Source organism: Crocodylus porosus, unplaced genomic scaffold (assembly GCF_001723895.1).
Source record: "Crocodylus porosus isolate Cpor-Errol unplaced genomic scaffold, CroPor_comp1, whole genome shotgun sequence".
Lineage (NCBI taxonomy): Eukaryota > Metazoa > Chordata > Crocodylia > Crocodylidae > Crocodylus > Crocodylus porosus.
Window position 1 is genome coordinate 162,726,087 of NW_017728906.1, and position 14,645 is coordinate 162,740,731.

The following is a 14,645-nucleotide window of genomic DNA, read 5'->3' on the forward strand; positions in this document are numbered from 1 at the left end:
AAGAATTGGAATTCAAGTTTTGGGAGATTATTGAAGAAGGAACTAATTTTAAAACAATTTTGTTTTATGGTCTAATATTTAAAGTCTACACATGTATTATATTAATGATTTGTGATCTTCAGCCACTTTAAAATTAGAGAAACTTGATATCTGTATTGTTGCTAAAGCTTCAGCTTTGCCTTTCAGTAATAATTTTGCATCATATCTTGAAGTGGAGTCAGAGAGGAAGGGCGTGGTAACTCACTAAAAATGTTATGCTACTGCAATAACAGTATCTGACAATTATAAATAACCCAACTAAAGATTGAGTTTACAGTCATAGTTATTTTTGTTTTAAAGAGTTCATTATTTAGTGGTAAGAATGTCAAATTATATTTTACCCAGAGAAACGTTTAAGCAAAGCCATTTCAGAGAGAGTATACCATACCTCCCCATCTTCCAGTTCAACATCAAGGAAATCGAAGTCCCTAAAGACTCTGAACTGTTGTTCACTGTTTGAATCATCCATGTTCTCTTGTTCTCTTGTTCCGTCTTCTGAGGACACCAAGCTTGTCTGGTGCTCAATCAGATCCAAATCACCACACGAAGAAAAAATAACCTGCAATTCAAAGGATTTCTCTTTTGAGAAACTGTTCCCTCTGTTCGTTTCTTAGTAAAAGCTGTAATTGGTTATTCAGAAGACTCTGTTTCCAGTACACACCTAATTCCTTCAGCTGATATTTTTAGAATGCTCTTTTATTATTTATGTTGGACAGGTGCCTTCAGATTAAACTTGAACAAAGACGTAACTTCACACTGCAGGAACGTGTCCAAGAAAATAACTGCTACCTCCTAATGGTTGCAGACTGATGTTGCCTAAATGTTTATATACATTTATGGGAATGATATTCAAACATCTCAGTGCAGAGGAGATTGTTGAGGGGATAAGTTAATACTTTTACCAGAAAACTTCTAGTTAAATATGCTTAAGACCGTGGAGAGAGTAGCAAAAAAACAAACCAAAACAAAACAAAAACAGACTAATTTGTGCAGCAGTAGCTTTTCCTTTCTTACCAGAAAGTAACTGTAACTGTAGATTAGAGAAAAACTATTTGTTTTATGGCACCAGTTTTACTCAAACTAAGAATCTGTCTACACTAGCAAGATTTAAATATTAATTTCCTATCAAAAAGCATTCAAGGTTTGTACATTTCTATAAATATTTAATCATTATTTTAAGATGATAAATACAAATCTTTCCTTTGAAATAAAAAAACCTCTCTAAATAAAAAAAAATGGAATGGTCTTTTGAACATTTACTACATGAGACAATATTCATTCCCTCAAAGACTAATATTGGAATAATTATCTAATAAAGAAATCAGGGCCCTAAACCTCATTTCCCCCCTGTAATTTTATTTAGTGCTGTTGGAAAGAGTTAGCTTAGGAGTCCTGGAAACCCAAATCTTCCATCCATAGAACGGGTCTAACTTTCACAGCCATAGCGTCACTGTCCCAACAAATTCTTTGCAACCCTATTCTCAAGGAATTGCATATGGAAGTGAGGGGTTACTCACACTACAGCTCATTCAGTTGCTGTCTTTTCTACTGAGAATTTACCAGTTAATGTTACCTTTGATGGTGATTGTGTTACATGGAACAATAAATCAGCTCAGCGATTCTGGGAAATAACACCCTTTGCATTTATAATTAATGACACACAAAAAAACCATGACAATAAGAAGTGGTCAATATGCCAAGACTTACTGAAGGGTTTTTACTCAGCCCTACTTCCTGGCCACAGAGAGAAAGGACATGTACCAGCTTTTCTTTTGTTCTTTTCTAAAAGGAAAAGAAAAGGGTTTAGTAGTAGTATCATTTCCTTATCTATCCATCCTCCTGAAGAGAGTACCCAAAGAGGCTAATAATTCTAAATGAGGAAACACTGGTGAACAGTTTAATTGTAAAGACATTATTTTCTTCTATAGAGAGCTGATCTAAAAATGTATAAAAAGCAGCATCCAATTTTTTTGGTACTTAAAAATTAAAGCCAAGCTTGTGAATTCTATTCTAAGTGGAACTATTCACTGGAGTACATTTAATGACATGCACAGGCACAAGACTGGTGCCTTTCTCATTTTAAATTTGATATGTTAAAAAGAGCAACAAATATATACATTCTGTATATATATCTTTTTATTTTACTCAAGCTGGTAGTTAACAAAAGCCAACAGTGCAATATTATTCTGTATTCAGGAGCACGGCTTTGGGATTTTTTTTCATAACCAGAGCTGGAAGAGAAGTCTACCTGAGAGTACTGAGGCCTTTTCCAGCTCACAGGAACAAGGACGTTGGAATTAGAACCTGATGAGGTTGATGAAGCGCTTCGAGTGACAGCCATTGCCCTGGGTTTACCATCTCGTCCAGAAGAACTCTGAAGTTCATCATATCGTCTCCCAATTATTGGAGTCTTAAGTAAGAGAGAACTAAATTACATTCCATACGAGAATGTTAATGAGCTTATAAATGCACCCCTTAACACAGGGGTAGGCAACCCCTGGCAGAGGTGCCACAGCATGGCACACACAGGCATTTTGTTTGGCACGCAGACCTTGGGGCAGATAGTGGGGAAGGGACCAGGGCCAGGGCTGTGCGGCCACAAGGATCAGGCCCCTTGTGGCTCCCCACACTGTCTGCCTCTGGCACGCCAACATTGTACAAGTCAAAGTTGCAGATGTTTTTGGTACTTTGCCCAAAATTCTTGCTGACCCTTGCTTTAGCAATTGATGCACTCTGAAGGCAGGCAAATTTTTGTGTGCCAATCTTTTTGTTCTCCTTTGTTTGCAAACACTATGTAAGTTTCTACATGTATATTTCTTCCAAAATTTGTTCTTATCTTTCTCATGCCTGTCCCCCCACCTATAATATGTGAGCAGTCATAAGCAACTGAAAAGCTAGTCTGCAGCAGAAGAAATGAAGAAAACAAATGTTAAGTACACTTACTTAAACTTTGGATTTCTCACAGCTGTTGTTTTACAGGTTTGTCCTGACCCCACTCCAGCAGAACATTTAAGCACATACTGAAATGTTTGACTAGATTAGCGGTGGTGGTCAGTACCTTGTAGAACTGAGGTCATAAACAACCATGAGAAAAATAGTGATTTCCTTTTATGGTAGGATTTTTTTAAAACTTTATTTCTCAGTAGCTATTGCAAGAAAAACCCTCCAATCATGCAAACCCTTGCTTAACTCCAGTCAGGCAAGTGGCCCCTTAAAACCAATGGGACTACTCAGTTGTATAACATTAAGATGGTGTTTAACTGTCTGTAGGCTCAAGGTGCAAATCTGCTGTCAAAGGATATGTTTACAGTATAACAAACTTAGATAACATATTTTTGTACTTTTTAATTAATTATACTTAAATTAAGTCATGTACTAGCGCTGCCAACTGTAATACAGGCACAAAAATGCATTATATCTATTTTTCCTTATACTCAAGGAACGATTAGGTTGGATACGACTGGACTATTAAAATAAATTCTAGGAATTCCAGATGGAGACATCCCAAATGGGTTATTAAAGTTTAATTTTGGACCTAAACTAAAGCTTTTAATATGATGTTTTTGTGCGATTATCTCTGCTTTCATACTTCCTTAACTCTCATAGAATTAAAACCTGTCTACTAGACAACAGAGGAAAGTTATGGTTTTAAGTAGCTTAAGTTCATTAATTGTAGGCACCACCTCTGAAATATCAAAATGAAACTCCAAAGTTTTCCCTGGTAGTTCCTTGGATGCACTGGTCCACACTCGATGTATTTCCATTTTTGAAAGATCACTGTGTTGATAGGAAGGTAAAACCAGGCTGGCAGAGCGAGAAACAACCAACTTCAAGATATTTAAGGCTTCCCTCCAGTGAACGCTCTGGAAACATAGGATATTTACAAAAACAATTTGAAGTAAGAATTCACGTACATTAAAATCATATAATAGCCAGTTTATTATATGCATTAAACACTTCATACATTTTGCCATTCAATCCACTTCTAGTTCTAGTGATGATGCTTGCAGAACAAAAATACTATGCTAAAAGGAATGAACATTTATATGAATAACTTCCACAGTTCAATACAAAGAATAAAGACTGCAATCAACTCTTATACTATGGAGCATGAATTAACTACTAGCCAGGTCAGGAAGATATATTCTCCAAGGTGTAAGAGTGTATTTATTTGAAATTAGATGCATTATTATTATTATTGGTTGTGGACAGCAAAGATATTCACATGGTACAGCACAATCAAAATGTGAATTCTTTCACTTGAAGTACCTTACTTTTATGCCCCTGGTCTCAGCTGTAGTGAAAGAGAGAGGTATACAGGATCAGATGTTGTATATCAGGGTGGTCATTTCCCAGGGGTGAATCTACAAAAGAGCCTAGGACTTAATTCCCACTTTAGGGATCTACAACAATTACTCAAGTCTAAGATGAGGTTTTATTCTACCTAAGCTGCCCCTCCCCATGTAGTCTCTGCTTCCCTGCCTGCCCCTATCCCTCCCCTTTTACCTTTGCTTTGTGCCAACAGGCTCCATCCATGCTACAGCCTGGGACACTGAGCACAGCCCCAGCCCAGCCCTGTAGCAGTGGCACACCGTGTCTACAGCTTCTATGGAGGCTGTGCTCGGGTCATGTTCAGTGTCCCAGGCTAGAATGGGAATGGAGCCTGCCAGCATGGAGCAGAGGCTGGGTGAGGAGGGGAGCAGTGGCTGCAAGGGGGTGGGGGGGGCAGACACACAAAGTGGGCAAACTGCTTGAACTCTCCACACTTGCTGGCACTGCTACAGCGGTGGGAGTTATGAATCAAAGACAACCCTTCAACAATTAGATTCTATATGTGGAAAATTATAACAAATTCATATGTTTTCCATGTATAGAATCTAATTATTTGGGGGCCATTTTAAATTCAGGGTTGTTTTACATTCGAGTAAATACAGTCATTTTAAAATCACCTCAAAACCCCTACCTAACCTTAGAGGTTCCTAAGGCTATGTCTACATAGTAAGCTCACCATGCCTGGTAGCTGTTTTGGTCTATTAGGCTGCCTAAATTGGCATCAGCATAGTTTAATACATGCAGCATTTCAGCAGTCTTATTAGCACTGCTGAGTGACAACGCCAATTAACCAACCCATAGCATCACACAGACATGGACACACCAATTCTGGCTTAGGAGGCAGACCACATAGAACAGGCATTAGGGAGCTGTAGGCAAGCTTGCTTGCATGCATGCTAGGCCTCTAAAGCAGACAACATCTTTATTCTTTAAGAGACTAAGTTTCCATTAGTAGTGTCCCCCAGTGCCTAAATTTCTATCTCTGGTATATGCAGAACTGCCAAAGCCTTGACAGCGTGGAGCTGCTCAGGGCCTGTCTTATACCTATGTCATAGCAGGATTTAAAAACCAGGATCCCTGCCACCTGAGGATCCCTGTCAAAACCCTGAGGCCGAATCCATTAGGTGTGTTCTGAGTACATCTACCCCCAAACAAAATGTGTGTATAAGTGGCTTATGCCTTACAACTGAATTTTTAAGTACTTAACTGGGACATGAGAAACTCAGGCTCAAATTCCCACTCTGCTTGATTGTAAGCCAAGACTGCAACCTGAGACCCACATCCTGATTGAGGGCCCTTGCCACTAAGCTACAGAGGCCCTTTATTTGACCCAATATCCATTTATATTTAAATTATATTTATATTTAAATGAATATCCATTTATGCAATATGGAACAACTTCAATAGCAAGGATTAACACCCAACCCAGAACACCAGTAACCAGACAGAGGAAGGAGAAGAGCTGCTTTTTACTTCAGACAGGAGTGATTTCAAGCCAGGTCTCACAGGTGACTGCCCTGCTAGGAATCAGGGCACTTGTGACATCACAAACTTGTTATGCGTTAAGGGTTGGCTTGGCTTAGATGGCTAAGTCCAAGAGAAGGCTTATGGTTGTATTGAAGATAGGTAAGTGTTTTTTTCCTCCAGCCTAGGGTTAACAACTCTCTTTGAGAAATGGGGTTTAAAACCCATGCTTCTCCTGGCATTTCTTACTACTTAATTTAGGCAGATTCCTAAATGTGTTGTCTTCAGTGACTCCCATTCTTAGGTATCTTACTCTTCCCATGCATTTTATAGTGAGCCTAAGCTTGAGACTGTGAATTCCAATAGGTGTCGGGGTGACTAAAAGTTACATGTGGCAATGCTGCCCCTCAGCCCCTTGGTGAATTAAGTTTCTACATGGAGGCTTTATAGATCACAAGACTTATTGTTCCATACACACCTTAATATTTTAAGAAGATATAGTATATACCTGCACATATTTTTCAATGGTCTTTAGAACCTCCATGTTAAACTGTTTAACGGGAATGGCTGATAAGTCCACATAGCTAAGAAGACTGTAGATCATCTGCAAGAGGGACTGTTGCATGCTGGGAAGGCCTTTCTCCAGTAGCTATGAAAAAGCAAGTGAAAAATAATTAGACATTGCGAGATTGTTTTTCAAAAATAACAGCACCAAATCAGTTATACATAAATATAATTTGCATAGTTCAAAAGCAATTTCAGAATGTCTTATTACAATAAGTAGTTATGATATTACCAAGAAGATGAACTACAGAAAATAAATTACAGTCTTGGGCTAACTCTATGTTTTATTAATGAAACATGAAGCTTCTTGTCTTTCCACTATTTCTATTCCAAGCTCTCCAGAAAGCTTAGTCAAGAACTGAGTAATCTGGTACCTGTAAAACTCAGAATTGAATTAGAAGAAAAAATAAATAACATTAGCAGACTAGCTTTTTATTTCTTTTTTGCTGGAAGCCTGGGGAAATGAGAGGAGGCACAGATGGAAGGAATTCAATCACTATAATATAGGCAAAAAACTGTATTTACCCAAATAAACTACTTAGCTAAAGGTGTAGGGCATCGGCAACCACAGAAGCACACATTCTTTAGGCATAGAGGTGGAATATCTGGTTTCTGTTATGGTAGGAGATGATAAGATGATACAGAGATGAACTTGAATGAAAGCTCCAAACTTTGAAATATTTGGAGCGAGGGATCTCAACTTTACAAATGTCATTGTGCTTAACTTTACATGTGTGACTAACTCCATTGACTTCCTGGATTAGAACAGTGGTCACCAACCAGTTGATTGTGATTGACTGGTTGATCGGAGAGCCTCTGATAGTTGATCTCAGTCTGGGAGGCTCAGCCTAAGAGCCCCACAGACTGATATCGGCCGAACCCCCCCCAGACTGATATCAACTGTCAGAGGCTCTACGATCAGGAGTGGCGAGATGCAGATGGGGAGCGGCGGGACACATATGGCTGGGCTGAGCCGTGACCCCTGCCACTGGGGCTGGGCTGGGGGGAGTGGGATGATCCCCCTCAGCACCCCTTGCCCCTAGGTGAGTTGGGCCCCAACTGGGCCGGGCCAGGGGAGGGTTTGAGCCTGGGCGGCTCATCCAGGTTTGTGGTGGAGCTCCTGCGGCTGCATGTACTCTGGCAGAGGCTCGGGGGGCACGTGCCTCCCCAATCTGTGCGTGGGGCAAGCCACTGCACACTGGGCTTTGTGCCTTGAGCTCTGCTGCAGATGCCTTGCCCTGGGCTTTTGCCCCAAGCCCCCCTGATCTTTGCATGGGGCAAGGTGGCTGCCATTGTGCATGGCTGTAGTGGGGCTTAAGGCACAAAGCCAAATGCGCAGTGGCAGCAGCCTTGCCCCGCACACAAATCTGGGGGGCATGGGCCCCCCAGGCCTCCGCCTGCCCCACTCCCAGTCAGCCCACTCCACTCCCACTCAGCAGCAGGAGCCCCCTCACGTGCCTGGATGAGTCACCCCGGCTCTGAACTTTCCCCGGCCCAGCCTGGCTGGGGCCCCACTCACCCTTGCCCCTGCCCCACTCCCTCCCTCACCTCAGGGGCCTTGATCTGCCCCTCTCCCCCATAGGTGGATTAATGAACAGGTGGACTCCAGGATCCTCATCAGCAGGGAAGTGAAAGCCTCAGTTTTAACTCGGTGCCCATTTTTGGCGCCACGTTTAAAACTGCGGCTTTCACATTTGCTTCCCTGGGAACTGGAACTGGGGTCCCATGACCAATGGGGCTGGAGAGAGACAGGGCAGGATGGGGTTGGGCTGGGAGAGCCATGTGCATGAGGGAGTGGGGTGGGCAGGGGGGTGCCACATCTGGGAAGGGGCCAAGCCAGGCTGGGAGAGCCGTGCCTCACCTGGCGGGGACGGGTGGAGGAGTTGGGGCCGGGCCAGGAGTGCTGCGCTGTGCCTTTGCAGGCAGTGGCACTGGGAGGGCCTTGGGGGCTCTAGCCTAGGGCTGTGCGAAAAAGCACCATTTTGTTTTGATTTCCATTTAGCTGCTTCTAAGGGACAGTGTTTCTTTTCGCTGTTTTGAAGCACTGTTCTGTTTTGTTTTGTCAAAACTGTTTCACTGTTTTGCTGCTTTTCAATGCATTTCAATTTTTGCCCATAGGCTATAATGGGGCATCATGAAAATGCCTATATCGTTGTCATTTCTTGCCTGATTTGGATGAAAATTGCAGGGCTAGTAGCTCATTGTGAGGGCACGAAGCCTGCCAGGTTTCAAGGAGATGGGTGCAGGAATTTGTGTGAAACTGTACCTCAAACTGTTCAAAGCAAAACTATTATCACTCGCTGGCAGTGGCAGCCTACTGTTATCCCGCATGCAGATTCCGGGGCCTGCTCCCACCGGGAAGGGTCTGGCACAGCCCTGCAGTCCTCCTGGGGGGCATGAGCCCCCAGATCTGCTTGTGGGATGACAGCAGGCTGCCACTGCCAGCTGGGGCCAGAGCCAGCACTGGGTTCTTCCCAGCGCTCAATGTGGGCTGTGCTGAGCCGACGTGGGTGCTGGCATTGGCCCCAGCCAGCAGTGACAGCCTGCTGTCATCCACATGCTCTGCAGCCAGTGAGTGCTGAGCTTTTTTTTTTTTAAAAAAAAGTCTGATGCTTACTGCCTCTGGCAGTGGAAATTAGGGCCTCTGGGTGCTCATGGCAGAGCCCCCCTGCACAGCAGAGGGTAGCAGGGATCGCCCCCCGCCTGGCACCCATACAGCAGTTGTCCCATCACGCAGGTGCAGTGCGGCTCGGCAGGGTGCTGCATACCGTCTGGGAGCTGGGGTGGTTCCACCTGTGACCCGGAGCTCCTGGTTTGATTCCTCAGCTCTCTAATCATTCCCCCAGCTCTTCCCAGGGGGAACAGCCCCTGGATCTGTGTGTAGGGTTTCAGTGGCCTGCTGCTACCAGCTGGGGAAATAGCCCATCCCCAGCTGGCAGCGGCAAGCAACCTGCTGTCATCCCACATCATCCGGGGGCCCACACTCCCTGGAAAGAGCAGGGGAAACTGATCAGAGAGCTGGGGAATTGAACTGGGAACTAGGGGAATAGTCAGGTCCTTGAACATTCCCCCAGCTCCTGGTTCGATTCGCCAGCTCTCTGATCTAATGTATGAGCCACACAATTGTGCCTCCTGCCATGTCACATGTGCATGGCAGGAGGTGTGGTTGTGGGATACTGCATTAGATCCAATCAAGCCTTATTCCTGGTGTAGGGAGAGCCTGACCCTGATCTTCCCCTGCATCAACAAGAAAAAAGCACCCACAGCTAAGACCCAGAGTACTACAGAGGATGGGGTTCTCGGTTCAGGCTGCAGGTTTTGGGTCCAGATAGGACCAAGAGGCCCATGTGTGTCTGGGGGTTTCATGCACCCCTGAGCCTTGGGGATCATGGCAGCTATGATCCTCAGGGCTTGGGGGTTTCATGCTTGGCATGGTGCACTCCTGTGGCTGGGAGCCCTGTCAGCTGATGGGGCTCCCAGCTGCACATTCAAAATAAAGCTTGACTGCAGCCAGCTAGAAAGTTAGTACACATTTTCAAGGTCTTAACTTTATAGCTGGTTGGAACTTTTTATTGTGAGATAGCTACTTTGTATGTGTAGCTGATCTCAAGGTAGCTGAGCAATTAACCAGTTAATTGTGTGATACCTGTAATGTGTAGAGGGGACCTTAAGGTTTTTTTTGGTGGTTATTACATACATGAAGAATTTATTGCTTGATAGTCTTCTGTAATCAATGTCTTCCCTTCTTGATCACTGCTGGGTAATACCCCCCTACCTGTGAAATCTTGAGACAGTCCAAAACTGCTCCTGGAAACTCTAGGAATATAGGAATAAAACCCAACCTTCAGCACAGACTACCAGAAGAGTTCTATCAAAGTTACAGGAATACTCCAGCAATCAAGAGCATTAAGATAACAGGTCAATGCAACAGTTCAGTGGTGGCCAACTTATGGCTTACAGGTTGGATCCAGCCCCCAAAGTGACTGGACCCGACCTGTAGCATGGGGCATCATGGCAAGCAGCTCAGCCCAGCACCTCCCCTTCCGTACACTGCACAATGCTGATGATTGCCTCCCTGCTCTCTTCCTCTCCTCTCTTCTCCGCTATGGTAGGTGCTGGTTACCATCTCCATCCTTTTCTCCCTCTCTCTTCCCTTACTCAGGTGCTTTTTACCAGAAATAAGCCTTTTTTTTCCTCCCTCCCCTCCCTCTGATATTGGCAGCAATCTTCCCACCCTTTCCACCTCCCCACTCCTATCCGAGGCGGTGGTGGCCCACAGTGCAGCTGCTTGCAAACATTCAGTCTGCCACTTTTAAAGGTTGAGCTCCGCCGCAGTAGATGAATAAGTATCATGCAGTTATGTGTTTAAGTTTCCATTTACAGAAAAATTAAAGTGGCTACAAATTGTATTCTGGTAATTTATTTGACTACCTAGGTAGGTTAAATAAGGAGAAAGCTGCTGACAGAAAGCTTTCAGGTTAGAAATTTCTCATTCAGTTGGATAGTTTCTTTTTTCACTAATGAATAGGAAGTAACAAGCTTGTATTCAGACCTAGGGGGGATAAGGATAAGCATAAGAAAGTTTTAATTATGATTACAGCTGAATAATAGATAGAAATAAAAGCCACCTTTCCTCCTACCCAATATAAAGTAAGAACATTGTAATTTAAATAATTATTTGGCAACCATCCAGGTAACAGATGAAGAATGAAATATACTTTGCAAATCTTTCTCAGAAGAGGTTCTCATATTTTTTTTGTAGAAGGAACTTAGATTCTTCCTTAGTAATTAGTTTCCTACATGCCCAGTGTGAACTTTATCAAAAGAACATCAGATTGGAACCCTTTTGGGTTCATGAATCCACATCTTTACCACTACAAACAACCACATCAAATAATCTCATAAAATGATGAAGGTGATCTTAAAACTAGTTAGGAATTTTTACCCACTCATTTTATTCATACTTTGCCTCAGTCTTCAATAAAAGGTGAAGACATAACTGAGGTTATTGGTGGCATGACACATGGCAATGAGGACACTAATACACCATTTCTGAGAAGGAAACAAAACTTGGACTGCTTGTTGTTACAAAATCTTAGTCTCGGTAATCTCTGTTCTATAACAGCGCAGGAACGGCACATAAAATGGAAAATCTAGCATGGATCTTCACTGAATACATCAACTCAGGGATAGTACCCTACAGCTGAAAAATAGAAAATGTAATGTCTTCAAAATGGAGGTGGAGGGAAGTGATCCAAGCATCTGCAGAAGTGTTTGTTTGACTTCAATAGTAGGTGTGGGTTAGAGCAGATACTGAAGGAAAGTATATTTAAAGGTATGGAAGGACATGGAAAATGGGGTGAAACAAAATATGGGTTTATCTGGGGACAATACCCTCAGACTAATTCTGTTGTCTTCTACTGCAAGATAACGGACCTCTTGGATTAGAGGAATGCAATATACTTCATGTATCCAAATCTAAGGAACGTTTTTGGTACTGTGCCTCCTAGGACATGACTTGCCAAACTGGAGGAGATGAAGATCTATGTTATAATTGTGAGGTGGATAAGGAATTGACTCAAAAAAAGACTACTATGGCTTATGTTAAAACATAAGTTATCTGAGTTATCAACATTTTATAGAAGCAGGACACTAGCTGCTGTGGTTCCCCTGCTTTACTTGTGGCAGGTTAGGCTGTTAGGTCTATGTTGTGTCAGGTTTGATAGTAATTTTATGTGGAGTGTAGATTATGGTTTTTATAGGATGGTTTGGATAGGATGATCCCACCTCAGGCAAAGAGTTGCATTAGACGACCTCTGGAGGTCCCTTTCAGCCTTACTTCTCTATGACTATGATTTGATGACTCTATGATCAGAGAGCAGTTACTAGTGGTGTTCCTCAGGGATTAGGCTTGGGACCTAACCTATTTAAACTTTTTAATTAGTTGTCTTGGTACTGGAACTAGAAGTGTCTTCATGAAACTGATGGATGACTAACCTGGGGGCATTCCCAATACAGAAGAGAATTGGATTATTATACAGGAAGACTAAGCAAATCTTGTGGAATGACACAGTGAAAATGAAATGAAGTTTAACAGTGTGAAGTACAAGGTCATACACTCCAGGACCAATAACAAGGACTTCAGGGAGGAGGGTGCATACATAAGGGACATCCTATGATCCCAGCTGACTTTCTGCCCTTTGGGTGGAGGGCTGGACTCGATGATCTTCTGAGGTCCCTTCCAGCCCTAATATCTCTGAAATCTCTGAAATCTAAGGAAGACAGGAGTCTGGGCATAATGGTTGATTGTAGGATGGCCATGAGTTGCTAGTGTGAAAGGATACCTACTTGCTTCGCAAGTCTTAAATAATTTAGGAAACACCTACTATTATTTCAACCTTCACTTAGTAAAACAGGAGCTATTCTGAACATGGGCAAGGATGCCACTCTTATTCTTCTGGAATCCCATGAAGGTGTAGTTGCAGAAGAAATTGAGCCTCTGTTCTGGTCAAAAACTGCCCAAAGTGCTCCTTATTCTTTAGTGTGTAGTTAGACTTGTGAAGGAGACAGCTGAAGAGAAACCTTAACCTGTCCCACATGTCAGGACCTGAACTTTTTCCTAAAGAGTAAGGGCCTAGGGGATGAATTCCACTTACTCTGAAGCTGAGGCAGAACCTCAGCAATAACAAACACTGCTGCAAGCCTAAGGTGCTGCAGCATTGGAGAGGACTGGTGAATGTGACACAGAGCACAGAGGAAAAGAAACTCTGTTATGCACTTCCCTGAGGATGTGAAGGCAAAGGAAAAGGGTGTAAACCTTGATTATTAGCTTTTTTCATGCTGCTTTCTCATTAAAAGTACACAATATTGCTATGAAGAAGATGCTTAGTTTTGCCCTTCTGGGACCCAGTGTCTCTGGAGCTTGCAAGAATTATACCTGAACAGATTATGAGAGGCTCTGTCTATGGGAACCATAACGCTGGTGGACTCCCACGGTGGAGCCATGACTTCAGGCAGGAGTCAAGACCCTAGATCAGGGGTAGGCAATGTTTTCTGGCCAGAGTGCCAAAAAAGCACACAATTTCTACCTTGGAAGGTGCCTGAGTGCCAACGTGCCGGAACCCAGAGCAGCTGTTTGCATCCTCCCGGCTGTAGCTGGCCCACAGAGCCAGGGCTTGCAGCCTTGCAGCTGCCTGCTGGGAGCAGCTTGGGCTCCACGGCTGGCAGCAGCTGCTTAAAGCTTGGGCTGGCAGTGGTGTGCAGAGCAAAATGGCCTTGTGTGCCATGTTCGGCACGTGTGCCGGGGGTTGCTGACCCTAGCCCTAGATGCTTATCTGACTCAGCCCAAAGTTCTGGCAGGGAAAATGTCAGTAGCTTTAGGCAACAGGGCACCATTTGCCACCCCACATACCTATCTAGCCAGAGTACAGATTAATGCCCTGTAGCTGCCTTCTGAGACCTCTAGTACCTCTTGGATTTAGCTAAGTGCCCAAACAGCTTTTCTTCTGCCCTGGTGAAGGGGAGAAGGAGCCTTCACCAGACAAGCCAGAGGATGAGAATCACTGATTCCTCACTTTGTGGTAGGGAGGAAATGAGGGAAAGGCTAGAAGCTCTGGACAACTTCATGAACATGAAAAACACATGAGAGGTATAACAGTGCAAGTAGGAGAAACCAAACCACCTGCTCTTCTACTGTTAGAGGTAGAAACTGAGTCAAAGGGTAGGAACTGCTCTTGGATCCCTGGACAAACCTGGACCATGTGTTTCCCCAGGTGCAAGGTACTACTTATTAGTCATGAATGAGAAGAGGAACTACATGAAATGATTTTTCCCTTTAGTGTTAAAAGAAGAAAAATAAAGTCATTTTAATTTAATAGGCCTGGACATTTTTACTGAGAAATGCCTCTTCTTTAATACATGATACATGAAAAGCATGTGCAAACCTTACTAGAGTTGAAGAGCACTTTCCAGAGTTGTTTGTTTCACATAGCTGTGCCGCTGCTTTTTGCCCTGGCGCATGACCCCTCACATGGGGAAAAATGCTCTGGATGGGGTAAGGAGAGCCTGGGGTGAGCACCCTGGCTGGCCCCAGCAGCCTTACCTAAGGTCCTGGGAGCTTCCTGGGGCTCCAGCAGCAGCGATTTGGATGCGTGGAGTCTGGTTGGCACCTGGAGCTTGACTCTGGCTGGCCAGGCTCTGGCTTTGGGTGGCACATGCTGCCACTACATACACTGCCCTGCTTTTTC

General features: G+C 43.7%; 1 protein-coding gene across 8 annotated transcripts in view; it reads right to left on the reverse strand.

Moving 5' to 3' along the window:
* Positions 1-14,645, reverse strand: part of FRY (FRY microtubule binding protein) — a 379,103-nt gene that overhangs the window by 49,841 nt on the left and 314,617 nt on the right. For all 8 annotated transcript variants that reach the window (XM_019530102.1, XM_019530097.1, XM_019530098.1 and 5 more), the window contains 5 exons: positions 6,344-6,484; positions 3,723-3,902; positions 2,288-2,449; positions 1,747-1,821; positions 428-598 (listed from right to left, as the gene is read on the reverse strand). In XM_019530102.1, coding sequence (XP_019385647.1) covers positions 428-598; positions 1,747-1,821; positions 2,288-2,449; positions 3,723-3,902; positions 6,344-6,484 — 729 coding nt within the window. The remainder of the gene's footprint in view (positions 1-427; positions 599-1,746; positions 1,822-2,287; positions 2,450-3,722; positions 3,903-6,343; positions 6,485-14,645) is intronic.